This window comes from Colletotrichum fructicola, assembly GCF_000319635.2.
Source record: "Colletotrichum fructicola Nara gc5 chromosome Unknown KSG_Nara_v1_contig01, whole genome shotgun sequence".
NCBI lineage: Eukaryota > Fungi > Ascomycota > Sordariomycetes > Glomerellales > Glomerellaceae > Colletotrichum > Colletotrichum fructicola.
Window position 1 is genome coordinate 2929285 of NW_027094051.1, and position 26623 is coordinate 2955907.

General features: G+C 55.6%; 10 protein-coding genes across 10 annotated transcripts; 6 read left to right on the forward strand and 4 right to left on the reverse strand.

Annotated features, from left to right (window-relative positions):
- Positions 1-1183: 1183 nt before the first annotated feature.
- GTPBP2 (GTP-binding protein 2) lies at positions 1184-3814 on the forward strand (the record flags this gene model as incomplete). Its single annotated transcript, XM_032020091.1, has 1 exon — positions 1184-3814. The coding sequence occupies one exon, from the start codon at positions 1184-1186 to the stop codon at positions 3812-3814; it is 2631 nt and encodes an 876-aa protein (XP_031882778.1).
- Positions 3815-4028: 214 nt separating this feature from the next.
- On the reverse strand, positions 4029-4488 carry CGGC5_v000849 (ER membrane protein complex subunit 6; the record flags this gene model as incomplete). Its single annotated transcript, XM_032020090.1, has 2 exons — positions 4029-4319; positions 4423-4488. The coding sequence occupies 2 exons, from the start codon at positions 4486-4488 to the stop codon at positions 4029-4031; spliced, it is 357 nt and encodes a 118-aa protein (XP_031882781.1).
- A 1313-nt stretch (positions 4489-5801) lies between these two features.
- CGGC5_v000850 (uncharacterized protein) lies at positions 5802-7904 on the forward strand (the record flags this gene model as incomplete). The annotated part of the gene is made up of 5 exons (XM_066150725.1): positions 5802-5847; positions 5926-6116; positions 6191-6663; positions 6740-7191; positions 7243-7904. The coding sequence occupies 5 exons, from the start codon at positions 5802-5804 to the stop codon at positions 7902-7904; spliced, it is 1824 nt and encodes a 607-aa protein (XP_066009912.1).
- Positions 7905-8339: 435 nt separating this feature from the next.
- On the forward strand, positions 8340-9697 carry pcn1 (Proliferating cell nuclear antigen; the record flags this gene model as incomplete). The annotated part of the gene is made up of 5 exons (XM_066150726.1): positions 8340-8388; positions 8690-8728; positions 8806-9279; positions 9338-9627; positions 9680-9697. The coding sequence occupies 5 exons, from the start codon at positions 8340-8342 to the stop codon at positions 9695-9697; spliced, it is 870 nt and encodes a 289-aa protein (XP_066009913.1).
- Positions 9698-10511: 814 nt separating this feature from the next.
- On the forward strand, positions 10512-11826 carry CGGC5_v000852 (putative pyridoxal kinase; the record flags this gene model as incomplete). Its single annotated transcript, XM_032020088.1, has 5 exons — positions 10512-10565; positions 10632-10642; positions 10711-10790; positions 10864-11188; positions 11247-11826. 5 exons carry the CDS (start codon positions 10512-10514, stop codon positions 11824-11826), a joined length of 1050 nt encoding a protein of 349 aa, XP_031882818.1.
- A 297-nt stretch (positions 11827-12123) lies between these two features.
- On the reverse strand, positions 12124-13157 carry dut-1 (Deoxyuridine 5'-triphosphate nucleotidohydrolase; the record flags this gene model as incomplete). Its single annotated transcript, XM_032020087.2, has 4 exons — positions 12124-12389; positions 12461-12701; positions 12799-12970; positions 13117-13157. 4 exons carry the CDS (start codon positions 13155-13157, stop codon positions 12124-12126), a joined length of 720 nt encoding a protein of 239 aa, XP_031882819.2.
- Positions 13158-13522: 365 nt separating this feature from the next.
- Positions 13523-14560, reverse strand: CGGC5_v000854 (uncharacterized protein; the record flags this gene model as incomplete). The annotated part of the gene is made up of 2 exons (XM_032020085.1): positions 13523-14398; positions 14450-14560. 2 exons carry the CDS (start codon positions 14558-14560, stop codon positions 13523-13525), a joined length of 987 nt encoding a protein of 328 aa, XP_031882882.1.
- A 2161-nt stretch (positions 14561-16721) lies between these two features.
- PCBP1 (Poly(rC)-binding protein 1) lies at positions 16722-18250 on the forward strand (the record flags this gene model as incomplete). The annotated part of the gene is made up of 3 exons (XM_032020084.1): positions 16722-17237; positions 17294-18170; positions 18228-18250. 3 exons carry the CDS (start codon positions 16722-16724, stop codon positions 18248-18250), a joined length of 1416 nt encoding a protein of 471 aa, XP_031882881.1.
- A 1082-nt stretch (positions 18251-19332) lies between these two features.
- CGGC5_v000856 (uncharacterized protein) lies at positions 19333-20087 on the reverse strand (the record flags this gene model as incomplete). The annotated part of the gene is made up of 3 exons (XM_032020083.1): positions 19333-19359; positions 19418-19470; positions 19535-20087. 3 exons carry the CDS (start codon positions 20085-20087, stop codon positions 19333-19335), a joined length of 633 nt encoding a protein of 210 aa, XP_031882874.1.
- A 5055-nt stretch (positions 20088-25142) lies between these two features.
- Positions 25143-25985, forward strand: CGGC5_v000857 (uncharacterized protein; the record flags this gene model as incomplete). Its single annotated transcript, XM_032020082.1, has 2 exons — positions 25143-25374; positions 25462-25985. 2 exons carry the CDS (start codon positions 25143-25145, stop codon positions 25983-25985), a joined length of 756 nt encoding a protein of 251 aa, XP_031882873.1.
- Positions 25986-26623: the final 638 nt, after the last annotated feature.

A 26623-nucleotide genomic window follows, 5' to 3' on the forward strand; every position in this document is an offset into this window, starting at 1 on the left:
GGTCCGCATCTGATCTCGTCAAAAAGGAGAAGGGAGATCAGCGGACCTGGGTGATCTTCGAAACTAATGAGTTCCGTCGAGTGCTCCATCACTTCTTCAACACCATGTTCGATCCAGCGTTCCAGCGTTCCAGGAGGGGCAGCCGAATAGCCCAGCGACAGAAAGACCCTGGGTGCGTGTTGGGGTGAAGAAGTACCGAGGTACATCTCCCACCTAGTGCTTGCAGAAATAGCAAGGAGCAGGCAGGCGGTCGCGGGTAGGTTAGCCTGCTGCCAGGAGCCTTGGTACCCAAGTGGGGCCAAAGTCTGCAGCAACAAGTCAGACATTGACAGTGAGGGAGACATACCTCACCTGCAATACGGCAATTGGTATCCGTACCGCCGTTTTTAAGATGTCATGACTTGACACCACGCCTCTGCCTGTCCGTACTGCCCATCGGTAGACATTCACTTGGTGAATTACAGACAACAGAAGCCTTCACTAGGTTCAAGTGCAATTTTTCCTGTACATCATCATTGTCAGCAGCGAGTATCATCATCATGAAGTTACCTTGATGAAGGAAAATGCTGGCTTGGGAAAGCGGCGCTGGTCCTTCCTGCCAGACTGGGAACCAGCTCCGGCTGTGGGTTCCGGGGAGTGATTCACCGCGGGCAGAATGCGCTAGTAGGTTACCCGCACTTTCTCCGCAGCGCAGGCAAGGTCAAGCCACCAGACAGGAAGGACCCTTTGATCCCACCTAGCTGTCCACCCACGTTCGCTGCGTCACACCTTGGCTGAGACTTCACCGTCTCCGAGTCATACCGTCTTTCGAGAACTTCAACGTCCTCAACCGAACAACTCGCCACGCCTCATATGCGCCTTTAACGGTTGCCACCTCCCGCTTCTACAGCATCACCTATCGACCTGAACTCACCCAAGAATTCGCAATGGCCTCCAACTAGACTTCTAGTTGAGCTCTATCCAGCCATCACTCGTCGTCAACGACGCCTGACCTTGAATCACCGCCTCAAGCAACCTTTACCTCAGCTTTCAAGATGATCCCGCGTATAGCAACTCGTCATTCCACCTGTGTTCCCGCAATAGCTCATCACAAAACACGCTTATACCCATATTGGCCTTGTCCATTATCGACATTACGGATATAGAATCCGCCACTGAACCTACCACCGCCTGAGTATCAATCATGGCCTCCGGATCAATATTCACCTTCGAAACTGACCCTCAACGGGTCTCCTCCCCGTGGCTGGCTCCGGAAGAGCTGGGAAGGACACCAAAGTCTCAACCTCCCTCGGAAAATGGGGAACCTCAGCCTGGCCACCTCTCTGACTATGGAGTCACCAAACTGGAAGCAGAGCCTCAGGAGGGACCAACTGAGTACAAGCTTCACCTGCTCCTCCGACCGAGACGGACTTACACTTCAATGAGCACTATTGGCAAGCCGCCTTCCCAGCACCCCAAGACTTCTGCTTCCGCGACGCGACCTGCCAAGGTTATGCCTGCGGCTCTATCTGCATCGAGCCAGAGTCGCCAGGTGCGCCTGCAGCAATTGACGACGCAGCTTCTGTGGAGATTGCAGCAGTCCTGTGCCTACCATGCCTTGAACCCCAAAGACTTGATTGTTCCCAAATTGCCTGATGACACGGCCGACTTGAGTCAGGCGTTGACGCCGCAGAAACCGCTCCCGGGACTGGAAGAATCTCGCGGTGCTCTGTACGAGATTGGAGTGGCTGACGACGGAACCCTGGTGGGATTGACAAAGGACGAGATGGATGAGAGTATCACAACTCTTAGGGTGATGGCGGCCACGCTGGGCTGTAGAGTCGAAATTCTTCGTCATGTCATCGTGGGAGAATGCGAGTGGCTGGAAACATCCGAATTGGTGGACAATGTAGCATCGCAGCCGGCCCAGATTGGACGACAAGCGAGGCTGTGGGTGGTTGAGGCATTGGTGACTCCGGACTTCTCAGCCAAGCATTCTCTTGCAGAAATCCCCGAGAGTGGCCATCGGGAGGTCAAGCAGTCTCCTAGAGCCAATGAGCCTGTCGTGTTACCAAGCAGGGGTCGTTCTACGACCGACCAGCTTAGGATAACGCTCACGGGGCCAACAACGTCTGGCAAATCTACTCTTCTGGGGACACTGTCAACTGGAACTCTCGACAACGGTCGTGGGAAGAGCCGTATCAGTCTTTTCAAGCATCGCCATGAGGTCGCCTCCGGCTTGACCAGCTCAGTAGCCCAAGAGCTCATTGGGTACCAGGATCACGCCATCTTCAACTTTTCCCAGGACCACGTCGAATCATGGATCGATATCCACGACAGCGCCGAAAATGGCCGTCTGGTTTTTGTCTCCGACTCTGCCGGGCACCCCCGATACCGCCGCACCATTCTCCGAGGGTTATTCGGCTGGGCTCCCCAATGGACGGTCCTATGCTTGGCCGCTGACGACAATGAAGCCAGCTCTACCAAGGATGGTGCCAGCTCGACGGCCAACGAAGTCCTCGGAATCGCAGGCGCAGGTGTAGACCTCGCAAAAGCCCATCTGGAATTGTGCCTAAAACTCAAGACTCCTCTGGTCATTGTCATCACGAAACTTGACCTGGCAACCAAAGCTAGTTTGCAGAGAACTCTAGGACAAGTATTGACACATGTCAAAGAGGCTGGCCGGGTTCCCAAGATCCTGCAACCTGCCGCAGGTGGTGCTCAGGAATGGAGCAGAATTCCCTCGGCAGAGCTCAACAAGGCCCAAGTTCTCACCAACGAAATGGAGCAGAGCGGAGACTTGCTCAAGCACATACCCATCGTCCTTACCAGCGCCGTCAGTGGTGCGGGCATAGGGTTGGCCCATGCCCTCTTGGAGAATCTCCCATTACCACCTGTGCCGACTGCGCATGACTTTGTGGGGATGGCCCTGAACCCGGAGCAGCCTTCCTGCCTATTCCACGTCGACGACACCTTTAGTCTACCTGCGTCCTATGCCTCCCTTGCTGAGAATCCCAACCAGAATGACACTGGAACTGTAGTGTCGGGTTATTTGAGATTCGGAAAGCTCTCCGTGGGGGACGCCATCGTGGTTGGGCCATTTCCTTCGGGCGATGACGACTTCAAGGGCATGACACCAGAGGATAGGCCCTCTCCAGGTAACTACGGCTTGTCAATATCCCACCCCTCTTCCGCAGAGCTGGCCAAGATCGCGATACGTAACACGGTTGCGGCCTCGACTATTAAGGGAGAATGGCACAAGGCGAAGATTGTCAGCATCCGCAACCTGAGGCTTCCGGTTAACACCCTTGAAGCCGGCCAAGTTGGCACCATTGGGATCGTTCTGGATATGCCGCCCGAGAGCCTCACAGAGGGTGATTTTGAGCGGCTGTCGAATGCACCTCGCATCAGGAAAGGCATGGTCCTGGCAATCCCATCAAAGCACATGGTGGATACAGGAATGTCTCTCCAGGCCGCGAGTGGACTGACAGCGTTATTCCAAGAGCCAAACACGGCGTTCCTGACCTATGGATCTCTAGTAAATCTCTATGTTGGAAGCGTACGAGCAGCCGCCAGAGTCATGGGAGTGTCAAGAGTGCGCCACGAGCAGGCCATGAAATCATCCGATGACGGGGAAGACATTTTCAACATGAACGATCACGATGAGTCCATGACAAACTCGGAACTCGTTGGGGGCGTCCAGGTAACATTGGAGTTGCTGACTAGCCGGGAGTGGGTTGAGATGGGTTCACAAATCTTGCTCCTCGAAGGTGGCCGCAATGATAAGTCTGGGCTTGAAGGATTCGTCGGAACTGTGGTGGAGATTGTTGATTGATTCGCGAGCGACAAGCGTTGGTTTTGAATATTGGATTTCGCCGTAAGAGCGTTGTACTTTTGTTTACTGCGTCATGCTAGCTTTGATTTCGTCTTCGTCGATTTCTTTCCTCATTATCGATGTATTCTTTCCTTTCTGTAGTTTTATTCCAGCAATAGACGACTTCCTGTAAACGCCCAGACGCCAACCACTCCCACACTTCACGATGCCGTCATCATGCCCTTACAAGGCCATAGAAGAGTGTCCAGGTCAGGATGAAACCCGGGAGCCCAGCAAACAATCCACCGGTCCAGAACTCGAAAGGCCCCCTGAAGTACCGGCTAGTGCTGAGGAACGGAAGTCCTGCAGCAGTCGATTGCGGCGCGATGTGGAAGACGTAGACGAGGAGGACGGTGAGAAACGAGAAGAGGATATAAAAGAGGAAGCCGCTGTAGGATTCGAGCCCGAGGATGCCGGCGGCGACGCCGAACAGGGACGCTGTGAGACTTTGCAAATTTGACAGGGCCTGGCGTGCGTGGAAGCAGAGAGTTAGCAAAAAGTCGCAACAGCCAGAGAGCACGCCTATTTATCCATCCATCCAACCCGCCTCGGGGAAGCTTGTATCCCACCTTTGTGTTGTGTATCACGGACTCCTGTACGATCGGAGAGATTTGGTAGTCGCGTTCGGTCGGCATGGCTGCGGTTGTTGCGTGCGGGATTGCACCTTCGCTTGGGGGCTTGGTTCGTCTGGGGCGACACCGGGATTGGGGATTCGCGATCGTGCTGCCGTCGTCGTGATGTCTGCCTTGCTCGACGTGGTAGAGCTGTGCTTCAGCTAGGCGGGCAAGATTAGGTAATGCGCCTAACGGCCATCTAACTCAATTCGCCTACCCGACGGAGCCTTCAGACGGGCCCGACCTGGATTCCGGATTCCGGTGTAACAATGTTCCTACCTGCGTTAGCGCCAGGGGCCCCCAGTTCGGTCTCGGCTCCGCCCCGTGTCGTCCCATGTACCAAATTTAAAAACTATGCAAATAATACCACGTTAATAAAGTACGTGGTACATACGGGATGCGCGGCGCGGCGTGCTCTCTTCACCGTTCGCTTCGTTGGCTGGGTCGATCATCTGCAGTCACCCCACCGACAGGAGCGTCTTGAATGACACCAATGACCAAGAGCGACAGAGGACAACAGAGAGGACGGTAAAAATGTTGACTGCAGCGAGGTTGACATAAAGTACGGTATCAATAACTAATAACGAGAAGGAGGACTGCGGTGACGATCGAACGTATCACAGAGTAAGACAGAGAGAGAAAGTAGGTAGCTCGTAGCTAACGGGTCTAGTCGCTAGCCCCGGCTCATCCCTTTGACCCCAAGAAAGTGGCTGTAAGTAAGGTCCATTCTCCCCTGGTAAAAAGACCAACGGTCTCTATGTAGTGCGTTATTGATCGGATTCCCCTGCAAGTATTGTTGGGCGGTTGATATAGACTAAAACTCACCCTCTGGGAGTCAGGTGAAGATGGCTCGTGGCCGTCGGTGTCGGTTTCTCAGAGAGTGAGTGAGGTGGATGTCGTTAAGATCCACCCCACTGAAGACCCCAAAAACAGCGACTTACCCCTTGCACGTTAATCGGTTACAGGGGTGCGGGATCCTTCCCCATCCGCGAGTGGCAGCAGGTCACTTTGGTCACTGGCAGGTCGGCGCTTTGGAGCACGAGCAGTGTTCCAACTCTCCCTTCCCACCCCCCCTGTGCAACACACTCCGCAATCACACTACGTATCCTACACGAACCGTATATATCCCCGAGGCACCGTCCATATACTCATTGCACATGTTTTGCGTCTCCCACTTGAGTTTGTCCATGGTTTCTATTTGCAACTGCCCCTCGTTTCCTTTCCGTTACGATTCCACGACGCTGCGGCAACACGACTACTGAAGAGCGCGACCGCAGATGGCCGTGTTGCTTGCAAGTGCCTCGTCGAAACGAAACTTGTCGCCAGGTCGCTAGATGGAGCCCGTTGTGTTCGACCAGTCGCCGCTCGCCGAGTACCTTCGTGGTGAGTCCAGTCCCCGCGAAGAAACCGCGCCCCAAGTGCTCGTTAGAACTGCGACTGACGATGTGCGCTCGACAGATGAAGGCGAAAACGAGCAGGCAGATTGGGCGCACGAGGATCCTCCAAACTACGACTTGTCACCTCCCTCGAGCCCAGAATTCGCGCCGACAGGTCGGCCCATGGTCAGGTCGAGATTTCGCAACAACCCTCTACAGATAAACATTCCGACCAAGTCCTCCACCGACAAGTCCTACAGAAAGAGCTACTCAGTGCGCAACACCCGAAATCCCCTTTCCGTGTCACATGGGGAAATTACTGACCGGTGTTGTGTGTCCTCTTTCAGATTGCGGTAGCGTCTAGGATTGACCGAGCCGACAACTCCAAATTCCTCGAGCAATTTCGCTATACCATTATCGCATCCCAGCTATTGAGTGGACACTCAATATTATCCCAGCACCATGCATCATCCCGGCCTGCCAACCCTCCGATTGACGGCAATTCGACCGACAAGTTGCTGGACTCAACAGGCGCTGTCGCAGCAGTCTTGAGCGCCTTGGCTTTGGCCGTCACGATCAACTGGCTCGCAGGTTCGGGAACTTGGAACAAGAAATGGGTTGCGGTAATTCTGTTTGTGGCCGTGATCGCTGCAGGGATCGTCCATGTGTTTATGCGGAGGCAGTGGTTGAGGTATAGACGGCTGCAAGCAATGTCAGAGGTCACTGCGTTTGTTTCAAACTCTCAGGAATTCGACAGCGCGACTGGCGCGGCCGTCGCATTGGTACAAGAGGTGGAACTTGTGTCCAGAGGCTACCGTCTGTAAGTTTGGTTTTGTCCCTGATTTTTCCGACGATGATGGAGAAAAAAGGCTTGTATGCGCTGACACATGGTTTAGGAGTGCGCCACTGCCGCCCATCAGTCGCATCGAAGACCGCTCACAGACTCGGAAGTGCGTGCGCCTGCGCAAAGCCTTGAAGGCTTGCTTTGCAGATGTCATTCCAGCCTACGATCAGACCATGCTTGTGGTCAAGGGGTTCTCGGAGCAGCTCGACCTGGAGAAGTACTACGATATTTACGATATAAGCGACTTCGACATGTCGGATGCCAAATTGGGGTTCAAGGAAAATGAGTTTGACGACCCCGAGTCCCTGCGGACGCTCAAGATTCTCGCCGCACGGTTCCACACCATCCGTAAGATGTTTTTGTGTGCGCTACTGGCCTTGGACGCAAGTGGTGATAGCAGCGACCTGCTGAGGTGGACAACTACGGTCGAAGCGGTGCGCACGCTCAACACGGTTACACAGACTGCGTTCGAGAGGCTGAGGAGACTTTTGAGTGAGGAAGAGTGTAAGTTACCGGCAGTCATTATCTGACCACCAAATGCTAACATTCCCGAAGCATTCCCGGCACCGCCAACTCCAAAGATGCCCCTGACACCCGGCAGGGAGAGATGGAGATCACAATTGCGCAAGCTTAACTCCCTATCCAGTGGGATCCGCGGTCTTCAAGCGAAGCTGACACTGCTTCGAGAGGAGTCGGACCGCAGTCTCAACGAATCCGACGACATTTCCGAGCTTGGTTCCGATCTCATGGCTCAGTACGAATCTATTGGCGCGGACTTGAAGATCCTGATGCAGGCTTGGGAGGAAGGCAAAGCAGCCCTTGCAGTGGGCATTGACCGGAATGAGAAGAGGCTCTCGTCTATGAGCACCTTGCTGTCTCCTGCTAGCTCGCTAAGCGGGCTTACAACTGTGGAAGAAGGAGGCGCCGCTGAAGCTCTGAAGGCGCTCAACGGAGAGTCGCCATCGAGTTTAGACTTCAGCAGCACAGGCGAACCCGACACCGAAGAGATCTTCGAGGCTGTCGCCCTGCCACGGCCAAAAAGTCTGCTTACCAGAGAGGAACGCATCATCAAGATGAGGGAAGATCGAGAAAAGCGAGAATCACTCAGAGAAAAAGCGGATGCAAACAGGGGCATGCTCAAGGAGCTCGAGATGGTCATCAACCTACGACCCCGCCCTCGCGCAGGGACCAATCCGTCACGCATCGTTTCGATGTGACGAGAACATGATAATTAACGACAGACAATGGGCGTTTTGGAACAGGAAACCAACTAATCGTACAGTCATTTTTGCCTTATTTTCCCTTTATTGTTTGACACTTAATTCGCGCAAACACTCTCGTTTTGCCGACTGCATATAGAAGGGGCCATGGAACTCAGGGACAGGAGGCATCGTTCACTGAAATCATTCATTTGTACTTTATGACGACGTTGATGTCAGGCTCTTCAGCGAGCCCAAAACTGTACAGACTACTTAGTATCTTAAGATAATTGAAAAGTCTCGAATGAATAACCAACTGCGCTTGTGATCAGTTGCCAAATGCACTTTCATTGTTGTTGCCAATGTTTTGTCTCAAATGTATTAAACAAAGGACTCCAGTTGGCAGGGTAAAGGAAAGGGGCCACGATTCAGGGGAATCTCAAGCCCCTGAGCATGGAGTCCGCTGGGAGTCCGGTGAGCCCGGGCCAGTTTCCTCAGAGAGGTCAAGCGTGCCTAGCAGCTTACTTATCAGCTCCAGGCTGCCTTACGTCGGTAGAAGGCGCACGTGCCATCATCAATCATTGATTCTTCCTGCCCCGCGCGCGTTAGATTGGCGTCGAGCCCTACTGAAGGCTGGACGCGTCTCCCCTCCACTCCAGCCCACCACGACCACGCGCTACGTGTCTGCCCATTAAAGTGCTTCGCGACTTCTCCTTCTTAACTATCACCTCGACTACTCAACTTTTTTGCCAAAGCTCACGATCAATCTTTGCGCTTCGTCGTACATTTCCTTGATTTTCCAGATACCCCATCTCCTCTTTTTCCACGCAAACAATCAGCCAGTACGTTCTCTCCTGTCTTTTCGCTCACCGATTTTTTGTCTAATGCGGAGTTGTGACACACGGCTAACATTGTGCAGAAATGCTTGAAGCCAGACTCGACCAGGCCGACATCCTCAAGAAGGTGGTTGAATCCATCAGAGAGCTTGTCCAGGACTGCAACTTCGACTGCAATGACTCCGGCATCATGCTGCAGGCCATGGACAACTCACACGTCGCGCTCGTGTCCATGGCCCTCAAGACCGAGGCCTTCTCTCCCTACCGCTGCGACCGCAACATTGCGCTTGGCCTCAACCTCGCCTCTCTGCAGAAGGTTCTCCGTGCCGCCCAGGGCGAGGATGTCCTGACGCTTAAGGCCGAGGACGCCCCCGACAGCCTCAACATCGTCTTCGAGAGCTCGGAGCACGACCGCATCAGCGAGTACGACCTCAAGCTGATGGATATCGACCAAGAGCACCTTGGTATCCCCGAGACGGAGTACGCCGCCACCATCACCATGCCCAGCTCCGAGTTCAAGCGTATTTGCGGAGATCTGCAGGCCATGAGCGAGTCCGGTGAGTAGTCGGTGTGCGGGCAATTGATATGTACAAAGACTGACAAATCTACCTACAGTGACGATCGACGCGAGCAAGGACGGTGTCAAGTTTGCCTGCACTGGCGACATTGGTAACGGATCCGTGACCCTCCGCAGCCACACCAACGTCGACAAGCCTGAGCTGAACGTCGACATTGAGCTTACCGAGCCCGTCTCCCTGACCTTCTCCCTCAAGTACCTCGTCAACTTCTGCAAGGCCGCCGCCATGTCCAAGCAGGTCAAGATCTGCCTGTCCAACGAGGTCCCTCTGCTGGTTGAGTACACTTTGGTGGGCCAGAGCTACCTGCGCTTCTACCTGGCGCCGAAGGTACGTCATTCTCAACAACGCTTTTGGAGTACAGATGCTAATCAGGCTACAGATTGGTGACGAGGAGTAAATTGGCGATTGACGATGGCATGAAGATTTTAATGCGGGCGTTGCACGGAATCAGAGACAGGCATTGGTGCCTGCTCATGCACTCTGGATTGACTTTTTGCATGTTCTAGAGACTCTTGCGGAATATGCTGGTAGACGAAGGGCAAAAGCATCTTTGGGACCACGAACAATAATGAGATTACCGTTTCTGCGTATACAATTGCATGACTCCAACTGTGCTTTTGTTGACAGTGGATTGACCTTTGAGAAGACGATCAGTCGCCAGCTGGCCGCAGCTGCAGACTGCCTTAATGTCTGCCGACTTTCCAAACATGGCCTAGTGCGGGGTTCTTCGGCGCCCTTTTGGCGGGGTCATTTATTCAGACGGGACCCTTGAAAAATATCGGATTGGACGGTGCGGAACGTCATACCGTGAGAGTCAGAGGCTAGAAGAACCTGGAACCGCCTTACATCGGTCCAAGTCTAATCTCACTTAGTCACTTTTGCGGCCAACTACACATACGGCTCGAAAATCTCGTAGATACTGGGAATTCCACTGATAATCGACCCCGCCTCTATTTGCGTTTTCCTCATTTGACTCGTAGAGCGCCTCTTTCGATCTGTTCATTCATATCTTTCGTTATACCCCTTTACTCTGGGTTGAAACTGTTCATTGCCGCGCATCGGCCGCTCTCCCCATATCTCACCCCTACCGCCGAGATCCGGAGGTGCATTTTGATATCTGAGATCTGCGCCGAATCATAGAAGATCTAGACACACACACACATAGAACAGTCATTGGTTCTCGGGATACTCTTTGTTTTTAGGCTTTCAAAATGGCACCAGACCTTCCCATTCCCGATACGCGCGTCCTTGCCGTCGCTAGTCATGTGAGGCGCTCATCACTCCCCGATCTCTCTCATGCCGCGTATAGGGTGACTGACTTATGATCCAAGGTCGTATCTGGGTGAGTCGCTGCAGACCCAACCGAGCGCATCAGCGAGGAGTTAATGCGCGCTGACACAACACATGCAGAAACGTGGGAAACAAGATCGCCGTCTTCACGCTGCAGTCGTTAGGTTGCGACGTCGCGGCCCTCAACACCGTTCAGTTCAGTCTGTTCACCCCCTTTCTCCAACTTGCCTGTGTATGTGTGTCACGTAGCTAACGATATGCCGGGACGATAAGGCAACCACACCGGCTACCGCCAATGGAAAGGGACAAAGGTCTCGGCGCAGGAGATCCGCGACCTGTTCGAGGGCCTTAAGCAGTCATACCTGGATGACTTTGACATGATGCTCTCGGGGTACATCCCCGGCGCGGAGGCGGTCATGGCCGTTGGCGACATCGCCAAGGAGCTTAAGGCCAAGTCCGGCGACGGCAGCTTCTTCTGGGTCCTGGACCCCGTGATGGGCGACAACGGAAAGCTCTACGTCGCCGAGGAGGTGGTGCCCGCATACCAGAGTCTCGTGGAGCACGCGGACCTGATCCTGCCGAACCAGTTTGAGGCCGAGTAAGTTATTGTTTTCCCCGTGATGTGAGAGAATACGTATACTGATACCTGCAAAAAGGCTGCTCTCCGGCGTCAAGATCACAGACATGGACTCCCTCCAGTCCGCCATCCACGCGCTGCACAGCAAATTCCGCATCCCGCACGTCGTCATCACTTCGGTCAACCTCGCTGCGCCAGACCACCCGCCCTCGCACCTGTCCGTCGTGGGCTCCAGCATGGACCCATCGACGGGCGCGCCCCGCCTCTTCAAGATCGTCTTCCCGGCCATCGACGCCTACTTCTCGGGCACGGGCGACATGTTCGCGGCGCTGATGACGGTGCGCATGCGCGAGGCCGTGATCGCCGCCGGCAGCCAGCTGCAGAAGACCAGGTCGTGGCTGAGCGGGCCCGAGGTCGACGCGCTGGACCTGCCGCTGGCGAGGGCGGCGGAGATGGTGCTCGCGAGCATGCATGAGGTGCTCACGCAGACGGCGCGGGGCATGCAGGAGGCTGTGGGGGCCGCGGCGGCGGAGGCCTCGACGGAGGAGGAGAAGAAGAAGCTGCATCTGCTCAAGAGCAAGAGCGCGGAGCTGAAGCTGGTGAGGAATTTGGCGTGCTTGAGGGACCCAGTTGTGAGTTTCCGGGCGAAGAAGTTGTAGATGTTGGTGGGGAAAGAGGTAGATGTTCCTTACACAGAATGGGGGTTTTAGTTCACCTGCATGTGCGGCGTGGTTGGGATAGATTTAAAGGCATTATGGTCGTAGCATTGTCATCATTCATATATTTTTCAGTCGGGTTTGCCCCTTTCTATAAGCTTTCCCCATCCGGTGCGTGACGGTTGGTGCGGTATGTGCCACGCTGCTCTCTTTCGAGTCTAGCCTGCCTCTTTTATATCCTCATCCCGCCATGCTTCTTTTTCCTCTCTTCCATTTTATATCGGGGTAGTAAATTTGTATCTACTGCAGAGCAACGCCAGTGCTGCCGAAGCCGCCGGCGCCACGCACGCTCTCCTCGAGCTCCTGGACCTCGACAATCTCGGGGGTGAAGATGCGCTCGACGACGAGCTGGGCGATACGGTCACCCTCAGCGACCTCGAAGTCGGAGTCGGCGTGGTTGAAGAGGAGGACCTTGACCTCGCCGCGGTAGTCCGCGTCGATGACGCCGGCGCCGGTGTCGATGAAGTTCTTGGAGGCGAGACCGGAGCGAGGGGCAACGCGGCCGTCTGTTGCAGAGGATTTCTTGTTAGCTTTCTTCTGCCGGCATGCCCATCTTTCTCGAAGTTCAGGTACGTACAGGTGCCGGCCGGGACGGAGATGGCCATGTCGGTGCTGACGAGGGCCTTGCCGCGGGCCGGGATGGTGGTCGGCTTCGCGGCGTAGAGATCGTAACCGGCGGCGTAGAGGCTGCCGCGGGTAGGCAGGCGAGCCTTGTCCGAGAGCTTCTTGACCTGGAGAGGCGGGCAGGGCTCCATGGCGGCGGGGACGGGTGCGTCGTCGGAGGCGGTCTTTACTCGCTTTGCGGGAGGGTCAGAGGGCTGAGCAGGCGCGGCAACGGGTTCAGCAGAGGTCATTATGGTAGTAGGGCGTTTTTGCAGTCGTTTCTCGCGAGGATCTTGGGAAGAGAAAGTTTACCGTTGTTTGAAGGTTCGTCTTGCGGTCAAGCGGGGGACGATTAAGGCGGTGGCAGTGATAGCTTGAGGTCCCTGGGTACCTTAGGTAAAGCTTGGTGTGGGCTCTCACAAAGGCGGTGTCGCGACGACGCGTAAAGACGCGGGTGAGGAATTGGCCAATCATAGCGGGTCCCCTAATTGAGGTCATCGGCTTGCCATTAAAGCGAGCCGACAGCTGCCATCCTTGGACAACGGTTGTTTGTTTCTGACGACAATTTACGATGATCCATTATGGTCTCATCAGAGCCTCAAGGTAGCGCCGTCAACCGCTGCGAGTCACTCTTTCCGCCCCAAAGTTTGTTCAACTTTGAAGGTTTGCATTGTTCAGCGCCAAACTGTGTTGCCCAACGCATACGTGCCAAGTTTCTCATTTCCACACCAAACGCTTTTCCGTGCAATTCAGATCTGTACCTAGATCCGCAGGGACGTGCAGAGTCAAAATCGCATGCACTGTGGTGCATAACGCCGCGACGAGCCCGCACTGTGACAAACAGAGCTTCATCATAGCCAGGCGGAAAATAGCGTCCTGACTCGGCGGGCTCGACGCTTAACATCAGGAGCTTTTCTCTGACATTGAAGGACCCAAGATGGATATGCCATTGCCAAATTCTCAGTTTGATTGCCTGGTTGCTCACCCTCCCCACACGGGGGATCTGCACCGCGGGTACGCGGCATGCCGGGTCCTCCTAGTCGTCTAGTTCTCTTCCAAAATCAATCAGCTTGAGCCTCGTGGCATCTCTGGGGTGGAACTGTGCGACCTTGGATCGCACCAGAAACCGCGCCGCGGCCGTCTCCTTTGGTAACTTGACGTAAGATGCCGTGCTATCGCCTCCCGCTTCCACAAGCTGGTTCAAAAGTTGCTCTGTAAGCTCGCGCATCTCGCGTCCGGCAGCTGCTGCTTCGTCGACTTCGCCGCGCTGGTCTCTGCCATCCTCCTGAGGTAAACCCCATACTTCCTCAAGCCGTCTTTGTCGCTTGTCCTCGTCTGGCTTGGACTTGACCTTCATTGGCCGACCCTGGGCATTGAAACCCGCAACGAGTTGATCCGAGTCGATCTCCATCATGTCGCCTACGACTGGGCCGCCGAGGTCTTCCGCCGCTAGCTGTGCCGCAAGGTGATTATCAATGAACTTCCTGAGAGCCTTGAGAAGTTTGGACATCTCCTTGTCGTAACGCCTCTTCTTTTGCTTGAGTTCATCCAGTCTTTCCCTGGCCGCCTGTTCGGGCGTTAATTCCATCCGAGATTCGGCGTCATCTTCCAGCGATTGGATGCGTTTCTCTAAGCTTTGCTGCAGCAGCTTCTGATCGGCCAAATTTGCCTGTTCACTTTCAAGCCTGCGTTTGGCTTGCTCGAGTGAGGTCCCCTGACTGGCCAAATACGCTCGGGACTCGGCGACAGTCTGATGTGTCTTTCGTAGGGCCAAGAGCGCGGGCAAGACTGATGCCGAGGAAGGGACGAATGGTGGTGTTGCAGCAACTTTCTCAAAAGCCCCTTTCATGACTTCAAAGCTGCCTTTCCCTGGGCCAGGCGCGGTCTGCGACTGTCTCCCATTTTGCTGAAGCTAGTGTGCTATTAGCTGGAGGTGAACTTGTGCTCGGTGTAGACGGCATACCTTGGCAAGCTCCTCCCGGTGTTGCTGGATCTTTTCTTGGAGTTCCTGCAAGCTCTGTTCCAGACTCAAAGTATACCTATCGTTTCCAGGCCGAGGAGAAGAGTCCGCCATGCTGGGCGCTTTGATGGTGCGTCCCAAGATCTCTCCGGTCAGTTGGATAAGATAGCCCAGACCCTTGAATAGTCCAAACGATCTGATATTTTGGCGACACGGTGCCAATATGAGCCAGGAGGTTGCACGCGACTTTCAGAGGGTGCCCCAGAAGAAACGAAACAGTTTAAGCAACGGCAGCACGCGACGGATTCAAGCCGTCCCAAAGCACACGGTCCGTCGGGGTTGCATCCAGGTCCAATGGGAATGGGAATCTGATAGAACCCCTGTCGGAGAAAACAAGGCGTGCTCAGGCTTCAGACCGGGCGCTAGATCCTCTCTGACTGTTTCAAAGGAGGTGTCACTGTGTGTCGGGTGTTATCGAGATTTCCGGGGGACAGGCAGGGCCGGCGCGAAGAGACGGCACGGATGATGCACTGTCTCGACTGTCTGTCTAGCTGTCTGTCGCGGTCTGCCACGCTGACAAGTGACACCGACGGGGTAGATTCCGTAGATGGAGTCTGCCAGAAGAGAGAAAAAGCAACCTGACGTCGGTGTTGGGACTGCGGTGGCTGAGATCGGCGTGGTCTCGGGGTAGGACGGATGGCAGAGACGCGATTCTGCTATTGGAGTGTATGCGCGTAGGCTCGGTACTAAGTAATGAAAAGATGCTCGCGCGCAAACGAAGCACCGCTGAGGTTACAGCCAGCGTTGGTGCTGGAATATCAAATGCAGGGCGAGCATCGCACGTAAAGCGGGCAGGCACTCATGTTGCACTCGCAGCAGCGCGCCGCCTGAGGACGGGGGACTGGGGCTTAGCGACACACTTTTCGCGGTCATGTTGCGGGAGGCAAGCGTCAAACACACTGTGCGGCTCGCCGCTTCTGTCCAATCAAACAATGCGCTGCAGGAACACCAAGTGGCCAAACGGGATTGGGGGCCCCGGGAAACAAGCCCCCCCATGCAGCTTAATCTGCCGGAGCAAATCACTGCTACTGTGTGGCTCTTGCTCAGAAAGGTGGGCAGTGGGGAAGACGACGGGTGGACCGTGCGTCCGTGCCGGTTACTGTGCTGGGCTGCGCTGAGTTGGAGGCAATCGCAGCCAACAACCGTGAGGGCCTTCCACTGCTGGCTGCCCGCTGGCAGTGAGGTGGTATCCGTACTGACACGGCGTACTGGGCAAGGCAGGGCAGGCACACTCACACTGGCAGTGGCACCTGCGTCCGCGCCTGAGGTGTGAGGTGTGCGCACCTGGCTGCTGCGTACGCATTAGGCCGATCTTTTTTCTACGAGGTTTCAGCAATATCTTGCCCTCGCCCATTCCCAAACCTCTTCGAGACATCCGGACCCCCTTCCAAACCATCTGTTTGCACAGGTTTCCTTCCCATCTCTTTTAATCGCCGCAGCCCGCTTCCCCCGTCCCGTCCGCTCTGTTCTAGTCGAACATCATCTGGTGGGTTGTATTTTCGTGGGCGCATCGCATCGGATTTCCGCTCTCCCCTCACGTGTCGTGTCGCCTTCAAGCTTGCTTGCTCTGACCCGACCGTCGGCGCGTCGCCAGCATCAGCATCAGCAACTGCTTGAAGCACCGTCCAGTGAAGAGACATTTCATCGCAGAACTGGTCATCAAAGCTCTGCTTGGAGACTTGACAAGCCGTCGCAACTGATTGCAGCTTCAGTCCCCCCTGCCTTGCAGCTTGGACTGTTCGTTTGACGGAGAAAGGTTTGAGCTTCTGCATCCGAATCGCCTCCTACATACAGCCTTTGTCTACCATCAGCTCTCTTCCCCTCCCGCCTTCTACCTCTCTTTTCCATCATCACCTCTTCCTGTCCGCCTCGCTGCTTTCCCGCCGCGCCTTCCCTCCGCTTGACCTGAGTTTCTCTGCGATTCTCACGATTTCGGAAGCTACCACGACCCTGATAGGATAGGAGTCATCCTGAATCCACCACCCCGACCTACCTCAACTTCACGATCCTCTGCCCTACGACCTCTATCCTCCTCGAGCACAGCCACTTCACGAAGAAAAAAACGGTTTCTTTTGAACCCGACCCCGACCACGCCACTACACCAGCCCGTTTTCCTTTGAAAACTTCTGTGGTGTAGATAGTCGAATACAAGCTCTTCTAGAACCAAAAGACGGAATCGCGAAAACTTGTGTGAGACATTAACAACTAGCCCATCATGTCCGCGTCACCCACTCAACCCTCAAACTCGGCCAAGCGCCCTCTTGAGGAGACGTCTTCTCCCTCGCGCAGCAACGACCAGCCGGACGCGAAACGGCCTGCCTTAGACAAGATTCTGAAGAGCGATGAGGAGATCGAGATGGCCCAGCCCATTGACGGGCTCGATGCCGGCATCGAAACACCGAGCGCAAACGGCGCTGAAAAGACAAACGGCGAGAAGGCCAAGTCTGATCAGGCTGACTCCGAGAGCACCGAGACGAAGCCCATCCAAAGCTCTGTTGCTGGCGCTGTTCCTGCGACTCCCTCCGCCTCCGCGAGTCACGATGAGCGAGACTGGATCCACATTCGCGCTGTTATTTCCAGCCCGGAAGCTGCCACCGTCATCGGAAAGGGTGGAGAGAACGTCTCCAACATTCGCAAGATGTCGGGTGCCAAGTGCACTGTCAGCGACTACCAGAAGGGAGCCGTCGAGCGCATCTTGACCGTCAGCGGTGTCGTCGATGCTGCCGCAAAGGTCCGTTGTCGCATCCTGTCTACCCTCACTGGGCCCATTTGCTAACAGAGAAATAGGCCTTCGGTTTGATTATCCGCACCCTAAACAACGAGCCGCTAGCTGAGCCATCCAGCGCCCAGTCAAAGACGTACCCTCTTCGTTTGCTCATTCCGCATATCTTGATTGGTTCCATTATTGGAAAGGGTGGTGCGCGAATCCGTGAGATTCAAGAGGCCTCTGGAGCTAGGCTTAACGCTTCTGACTCTTGCTTGCCTCTCTCCACCGAGCGCTCTCTCGTGGTCATGGGTGTTGCTGATGCTGTTCACATCGCGACTTACTATGTCGGTAGCACTCTCCTGGAGCAGTTGAACGACCGTTTCGGTGGTCCGGCCGCGTCCGCGTACGCCACGCGAAGTGGAGGACCTGCCGGCGTTGTTCCTGGCGGTATGCAGGTCGTCCCGTACTGCCCGCAGCCGACCACCGGCAACTACGGTAACCGTGAAAACTACAACCGGAGACACGATGCCCGCGCTCAGCACCATCTTCCTGCCGCTCCCTACGCGCAGCCTTACCCAGGCCACCATGCCGCTCAGCCGAACCCAGCCATGCCCATCCACTACGGTGCGGCGCAAGCCGGCGGCTACGGCGCCGCTGCCCCTATGCAGCCTCACGCTGGCGCCGCTGTTCCTCAGCCTCACGGCGCTCACCCGGCTCAGCCTATGCACGGCGGAGCTATGCCCGGCGCTCCCCTGACCCAGCAGATCTACATCCCCAACGACATGGTCGGTGCCATTATCGGCAAGGGAGGCCAGAAGATCAACGAAATACGCCAGATCAGCGGCAGTGTCATTAAGATCAACGAGCCGCAGGACAACAGCAATGAGCGACTGGTCACCATCACTGGAACGGAGGAGTGCAATCGTATGGCGCTGTACATGCTATATTCTCGTCTTGGTTAGTATTTTACGGCTCGGAAGTCCGCCTGGACGAAACCGCTAACATCCGTTGCAGAATCGGAAAAACACCGCATTTAACGTTGACGACGTTTATGACTTACTGACTCACAATTTTAGTCCGGCAAAACAAAACTACGGGCGGATCTGGTACAGTTTCTTTTCTTCACGCGAAACATCATCGCCGCGCTTGGGGGAATATCGGATTGGTCTCCGGCGTTGTCACCGTCGCGAGGCCCCAGTTAGGACGGGGACGGATATCGATCAACGTGATCTGATCAAAGGTGCTTTTAGAGGAGGTACTACTTTTAATAGTGCACTACTCTCTTTTACTTCATCACTCTCCAGCACATCTTGACTCCCTGCCCAAATTTGCACAATCACCATCGCGCGCCCCATCCATCGTCGCCCTATCATCCGCTCCGCCTTGCATACCCAGCCCTGTGGACATGACAGCCTCTCAGCCTCTCGAACCTTAGACTCTCCCGTGATCCCGCTCAAAATCGTCCCAAGCCTGCCTGCCACCAGCCTTCGAGCTCCTGCCTAGCCTAGCCCTCTTTCCTGTGTCTGCGGCCCATCATGTGCGCTAGCCTCCCTTGAGGCGCAGTACCATGCTCACCCATTCCTTGCCCGCGTTTTGGCGGAGGAGAAAAAGTGTTGGATGGCGCGGACGAGGGTCCTTGATCCTGAGGTCTCCGAGTTTGCTAACATGATCGTTCTAGGGATCCGACGAAGTCATCGCAAGCGCTACTAGTGGGGCTGTAGGAAGCGTCCACGGCGGAAGAACCACAGCACAGGTGAGAGTCTACAATCTCTCCGACAGCTAATCACAGATCGTAGCCGTTTGTCCGAAAACAGGTGGTATAAACGCCCTACTTTCTTTGCGCCTCGTAGGTCCGCGGCAAGATATTAAGGACGGCAAAGGTTCCGCTTGGATGCTGGCCACGGCGCGAACGCTACTCATACGGAGGCCGTTTTACAAGTCCCAAGAGAGCGTTTGTCTTTCGTGATGGCACCCACTATACGGGTCACGTAGCTCTGTTGTGTGATTATAATTTAAATGCTAGTTTGTAGTGTCAATATTAGGATTCGTAGACCATCGTAACCACCCAATCTTGGTCGTTCTCCGCTGATTCCCCCGAATGCCCTTGAACTTCCTCCATTCAGATTTGCTTGAGATTCACGTGGAACTGCACAACGTTAGCGATCCCAAACTCGCAGTAACAACCGCTCAGCGCCCCGACTTACCATGGCGATATCCTTGCGGCCCGACCTCAGCAGATGGATGTTGTCAGAGATTGCTGCCACTGTTGTTAGCCCCCCTTTCCCCATACCAGGAACCGAAGAGGGAAGAGAGAAACTTACGTCCAGCCTTGCCCTTGGCTTCAAGATGCGCCTCCTTGCTATCCCACCCAAGCAACAACGTCACCGCGGGCCCCTTCTCGCCCTCGGCCCCGAAGGCAAGCGGCGTCGACACCTCGCCGTACGCGTGTCCGTGGAACCCCGCGATCGGAGCCGCCGACAGTCCCCCCGCGAACTCGGCCGTCTTGCCGATGAAGTCGGGCTCGACGCCGTAGGCGACGAAGACCTCGGTGCAGGGCGCGCGCAGGGCCTTCTCCTGTTCGTCCGGGACTAGAGGCGCTTTGTAGAAGACTGGCGCGGGGTCCGTTGCCGCGATGGCCTTGAGGGAGGCGAACCAGGGCGTGTAGGACTCCGAGGAGGCGAAGGCGGAGAAGGCTTCCGGGGAGGCCCAGTTGATTACGAGGAGATGCCGTGAGGGGTCCTCGAGCTGCGGGCCGGTGAACAGGGAGGTCACGCCGGGGACGGATTTGAGGGAGGATGCGACGTCGGCCCAGGCTGCCGACGGGGAGGAGGAGGGGTGTTTGAAGGAGAGGAGGATGAATTCTGTGACTGTCATATTTGTCGTGAGTTTGAGGCTGGTGGTTTTGGTTACGAAGGTCTTTGGCGGTGAGGAGGTGAACGAAGGTGATTTGTATTGGGGGTTGAGTGGCTATATCTTGACACGAAAGGAGGCTATCACGATACTCGGGCGCAGCTGCACTTTGCGATATTCAATTCTCACCATGTCTAGCAGGTTCTACGGGGTTTCGAGGCGATTCGACCACATCCGTCGATGTTGGGGCGGGTCACGTGGACGCTTTACTCCGCATCGATGGCGAAGCTTCTCGGTATGCGACTGGCTCGCGGTGTTTCACAGCCTCGCGCCACAACACTTGTTGCGACGCTCAAGCTCCTTTTGTAGTTTTGGAGAAATCTCTTTGGGTGTTCTTCAAAGGAGGGTCCGAAGGAGCGATCTCCGATCGGCCCAGTGGAGAACATGAAAGTCACCTCCGCTCCGCGCCGCAGACCGGGATTGTCCTCCGGGGGGATCGATCTCCGCCGGCGTACGGAGCGGTTCGGGAGTAGGCGGCGCGCCATCTCTCTCAGCCCTGGGCCAAGGGTTTCATTTCCCCTGATGGCGGCGGAGAGGTGAGCACCAGCTTAATCGAGCGGTAAAACAAAAATACATGGCTTCGCGCTAGGGAAGATGAAGTACCGCGCGGTCATTCCAAGGTCCAACGGGGCGGGACGCTTAGCCTGGACTTTCCCTTGTTAGCCGCCACGAAACGTTTGTCGTCAAGAATGCGACGCATAATAAGACCGAGAAAAAGCAAGATCACCTCAGACTATAGACCCTCGCGATGTGAGTGAAAAAAAATCTCATGAAGAGAGACGTGATGGTTTGGACGACAACCAGGAAAATAGGCTTAAAAGTACCGTGCTGGCGACAGCGCATCCCATCCTAGCCCGTTTGCTTCTTTCGGGTGCCGGAAAGTGGCTTAGGGCTGGGTCGCATTTTCAATATTTGCTTCTTGTGCATGCGATGGGTGATGCGGGCTGCAGCAGCTGCTGACATGATTGCCGGATTCGTTGGTGTAAATGCGCGAGGCGGCACCTACACACGTATGACCTTGTCGCAACGTTGCGCAATATTGGCATCGTGGCACCGTAAGCGACGACCAAGGTTTTCCCAGCGAAGGTAGGCTGGCGCATTCGCAGAAAAGGTTGGGGAGCGATGTCAACTCTGGCCTCGTGACACAAGATCTCGCGGTGTAGATGCATTGCTGTGCCGCTTGTCCGCAGAATGCTGGGAGAAGTTGTCTAGCTTGGCCGTATACGGATAAAGGCGACGCTGACTGCGTTGTAAGAGTCACATAGAGAGAACCAACCCGCCAACCTTTGGCAAGCATGGAAGGGAAGGCCCGAACAAAACGGCATGTCGGGGTTGGGGTTTCTTGCGAATGGCCTCAGCAGAGACTGCTGAGGCCCACCATGACCGAAGCTATTCTTGTCGCCATGCGTTTGGTTTTGCGCTAAAGCCGTTATTGGCTCATGACGTCTTCCGGGCGATCAAGGGGCTTTTGACTTCAGCTTACCCCGTCGTTAATGCCTTCATACGCGGGGACCCACGACTTGCGAGTCGTTTTCATCAAAGAACCGCGAGATTCGCTATCTCGGGTCGTGGATTGTGGGCAATAGAGTTTGGTGTTGAAACTCTGACAGGGAACACTGGCAAAGGGGACCTTGACGACGGATGACCCGAGAAGGCGGATGAGTAGGGTGTGTGGCGGTGGAGGCACAGAAGCCACTGCGATTAATCGGATCAAGGGCTGCGTCAAGAGGCGGAAGAGCAAGTCATGGCGATGGCTGATGTCCGTAGTTGAGATATCAGATGAATGGGCGATGAACGAAGCGAGGGCGAAGATGGCCGATGTTGAACTTGGCCGAGTGCGGCTTCTACCCGAGGCCCTGCATGATGCGAAGTGTGCGCCTGGAGAGGCGGGTATTGGGGCTTGCTGGGGCGTAAAGCTGGCGGCCCCCAGAGTGTCTCGAGGCCCACGATGACCTCCCGCATGGTGGACATGGATGGTAGAGTCATTGACTGAAGGATATTTCGGGGTGGCGCAAGCAGGGGAGCAAGACAAGTGCCAGCGACAGGCTGCAAGCCCTGAGAACGCGGCTGGTGTGGAAATCCGAATTTCATATGGTAGCAGTAATCGGGGTTGTTACATGAGGGTTGACGATGAGGTGATGATGGGGTATCATGGCCCATGAGAGTGCCAGGCCGGAGAAAAAAAACCTTTCATATTTGATGAATTAATGACCGGTCAATGTCACATCTGCCTTCGCTTGACAACTAGTGCCGTGTATTATGGTTGACAGAGTGGTTCTCGAAGGGCCGAAGACAAAAGATCCTTTTCTGCATTTGCATGTCGAATCGGCGTCCCCTGCTGATGGTTTAGCTTCCGGTGTTCAGCGGCCGCCTGGCTGCCAGCCCGACAGCAGCGCTCGCTGCGCAGAGGGCAGCAGGACTTAGGCTGCGGCGTAGTAAATTAAGTGAGTCGCTTTGACGCATGGCCGGTGTTAGTCCGTCTGACAGTGCGGTGAATGGTTGGAAAAGATGGGCGAGAACGGAGAGAACTGGACCATGGCATTGGCGGCTGCGGCTGGTGCCAAGTTAGCGGTCCCATGAACGGTTTGCCTGTTCCTTGCAGTGGTCGAATCGCTAAAAGCGCAGTGTGGTGCGTGCCAGCAGGTACGTACACTTGTACCGCGCGACCGTCTCCATTTGCCTTGGATTTTGCAGCAAATTAGCGACGTCTATTTCCAGATCCACGTTAAGGTAATTACTTAGCTTAAACGCTCGATGCTCAATGGGACATAACAGACGTCACATCATCTCGACCCCGTGTGGACTCATCCGAGGGCAAGACACCAAACAGCAGCCGCCCATTTCATGCTGGCAGCTGCTGTGTCCATGAGGGATCGGGGAAATTCCCGGCAGGGGCAAAAGAGAGATGCCAGTGGAGGTCTGAAGGATGACAAGTGAGCATGGAAGAGGGAACTGCTGGCCGAAGTCCGTCTAGTCGACATTGTTTGTCCCGTTCACCGTCCACGTCCATCCATGTCCACCGTCCACGGCTCGTGGGCCGCAAATGTCAGTGCTCCCCCCTTGGGACTTTCGGTTACCAAAGTACGGGGAACGGAGACCATGTACGTCTGGGCGATGTTATTTTCCCTTTAAAATTCGCGGTACGGATATGCGTGGTGTCTCTCCAAAGCACTCGGGCTCAGCTCAGTGCCTGTGTGCCTGTGCCTGCGTGTGCACCTGGCAAGCACGCCATCTGCGAAACTTGGCTCTCGATGGCGGCCTGGGCTGGGCCTTATTTTGGCCTCGCAGTCACTTTCGAGTTGCCATTGCGGCATTGCCAAGGTTGGTCGTTTGCTGGCAGGGCTAGGGACCCGATGGGCGGGTTTCCGTCCTTACCCGGGTGCTAGAGCAAACGACCAAGCCATTTGAGGCCTCGCGAGAGGATCGCAGGAGGGGCATCGAGAGATGAATGCAGCGGCGCAACGTCGCAAGCCAATGGAACCCATGGATAATAGTCCGCAGTCACAGTGCCGTGCTGTTGCCTGGGGGCATCGCGCCAGCTCGGAGGGAAAAAGGAGATCGTGACCCGCTGGGCAGTGGGTTTTTGCTTCGGAGGAGACTGGATGCCGCCATGGATGACGGGACCGACAGTGGACTGGCGGAGGGGAGGGGAGGAGTGAGAAGCGAGGAGCGAGAGCGACAGGCGGAGGAGAAGACGGACTACGAAGTACACCTGAAGGACACACCCCTGAATCGGGAAAGAAGGGGATGCATGCTGAATTCGCGCTGATGTTGTGATTGGCTGGCGCGGCGGTCCTCAGGGTGGGAAGCGGAAAGCGCGTTGGCTCAGCCCTGTTCGGTTAGGGTGGTGTTGCTGCACCTGGGCTGCACTTGCACCTGCGCCAACCTGTCAAGAGCAACTTTGCCATTCAGGGCAAGAGACACTCTCGTCCTCCACGAGCGAGTTGTGCTGGCCCAGAACGGCGGGCTCCACGCGCGCTTCACATAGTGCTCACTTGCTGCCCTTGTTAGGGCACTTTGCAGGTAAGGTAATAGGCTAAGGCTTGCAGACGCGCGAGGTACCTGCGCCAGGGAAATTTCCCACGACCCCACACCCCCTGCTCCGTGCCGCAACGGCCCAATCACACTAGCCCAATCTCGTCTTTAATTTGCAGACCCATGCTTGCTCTGTCGGCGGCGCAGTCAACAACTGCAACGAGGCATGCAGACCTCGACAGGAGCATTGCGCCCAACTGTGGTGGTGAAAGACCAGAACCAAGCGATGTGTGATGCACCGCGGCCTCGCTGTAGGGTTGTGTTGGTAGTTGCTCACCTCCAGCCCTTGCTCCCTTCCCGAGTTTTCACAAGCACCAACTACCAAGCCAGAACACTGTGATTTCTTGTCAATCCCGGCCTAGCCTAATTGGGCCAGGGATGCCTCGAGGCCACCCCCCTTCTCCTTCTCACTTCTCACCCAGAACCATGATCCCATTGCCCAATGCCCATGCCCATGGGTGATGATGGATGGATCAAGCGCACCTGGGACCATGGATGGACCACCAAGTTCTGGGACCTTGCACCACCTCACCCCCTTGCCGCGCGCCCGGCCCCGTGAGCCTAGCAGCAGCAGCCTGGGAGCCTAGCCCGGGGGAGGGCACCACCCAACTCACCTCCCACTCCCACTCCCACTCCCACTCCACTCCATGCGCTTACGGTACCTTACCAGCACCACCTCGCCAGGCTACACCTCCTCTTCTTTTCAATCCCTCCGCTTCGTCTGATCTTCTTCTCTTTCCTCCTTCCTTCCCTACCACAGCCCAGTCAAACTCACAACCCCCGTGTGCGTCTCGTCCTCTGGCTTCAGCCTGCCGCTCTTTTTATATACAGTCACTCATTACCCACCGTCGCAAGACACTTACTCTCCCTTAAAACCTTACTCGCTTTCTTCTAGTCACTCGTTCGACTCGTTACCGTCTTCTTATATAGACCTAACTTCTAATCACCTTCCTCAACAACCTCAAAATCACCAAACCAGTCAACATGCGTTTCACTATCTCCGCCGCTGCCTTCCTGGCCTTCGCCGCCAACGTCCTGGCCCAGAACCCCAACTTCGACCCCGTCACCAAGCCTCTCTCCCAGGAGAAGATCGCTGCCGGCTCTACCTACACCATCGAGTGGACTGCCCCCGATGCCTTCAAGGACGTTACCGTCTCCATCAGCCTGATCGGTGGTGCTACCCAGAACACCCAGGTTCCTCTCCTCGATATTGCCTGTGAGTACCCCATCCCCCCTTCCCTCGGAGGAAGTTTGAAAAAAAAAAAAAAAAAAAAAAAAAAGCAATCGACTAACATCACTCCAGCCGGTGTCGCCAACTCCGCCGGCAAGTACTCCTGGACCATCCCCAGCACTCTCGGCAAGGACGCCTTCTACGGCCTCGTCATCAAGTCCGAGTCCAACGCCGCCGACTTCCAGTACTCCAACCCCTTCCACATCACCGCCAGCGACTCCAGCTCCGGCACCACCACCCTGGTCTCCAGCGCCGGCACCGCGACCGTCACCCTGTCCGCCGCCTCCGTCTCTGCGACTCCCTCGGCCTCCGCCTCTGCCTCTGTCTCTGCTGCGGCCTCCGCCTCTTCCTCCGCCCCTGTTGTCATTGCCAACACCAGCACCGCTCTGTCCACCACCGCTGTCCCCACCCCGGTCAACTCTGCTCCCGCTACCGTCGTCACCAGCGTTACCAAGCCCGCTGGCAACGGCACCTCCACTGCCACCAAGACTCCCTCCACCACCCTGGCCACCGTCACTGGCGTTGCCGGAGGTGCCCAGGCTACCGCTGGTGTCTTCGCCGTCCTCGGTGGTCTTGCCGTTGCTGCCCTCCTCTAAGCATTTCTCGGATCTTTCATATCTGTTAAATCGCATGGGTATGGGTTTGGTTTCAACGTGCATATAGGTCATGACAGGATAAAAAGACGGGGACTCGGCTTCTAAGGCTATCTCGGCCCAGGGAATTATTGCGCTGGTCCAGCTTGGAGGAAAAACGGGCTCCGCACATGGCGTTTCTACTGTGTTTTATTCGATACCAGTTTCCCGCGTGGACGAATTGCGATTCACGAGGGATGGGTTGATATCTTTCTAGTTGATAATGTGAGAGAAGAACGAACTTGGTCTTATTAGAAAACACGAAAAATCTTTTTTCACCATCATCTTTCTTTCAGCCCAGTGACACTGCCGATCGCTTTCGTGGAGGTGCGATCCCGCCCTTGCAGATCAGATAACCTTGCAGCTGTCATGCAACGACCGACATCCTGTCTGACGTGAACTGGTGGCATCTGAACGCACAATTGGCCCAGGGCAGTTTCGGCCGGCCGCAGGGTCCTCGGCCACTAGAATCAGACGAGCTTCCATGTGTTGACACACCAGGATGTAGTACTACCAAAGACATGGAAGTCTGCAACAACGCGGTAACGTGCATTTTCCTCCCTCAATGACTCTGAAAATCTCCATTGACAACGCCTTGTTTC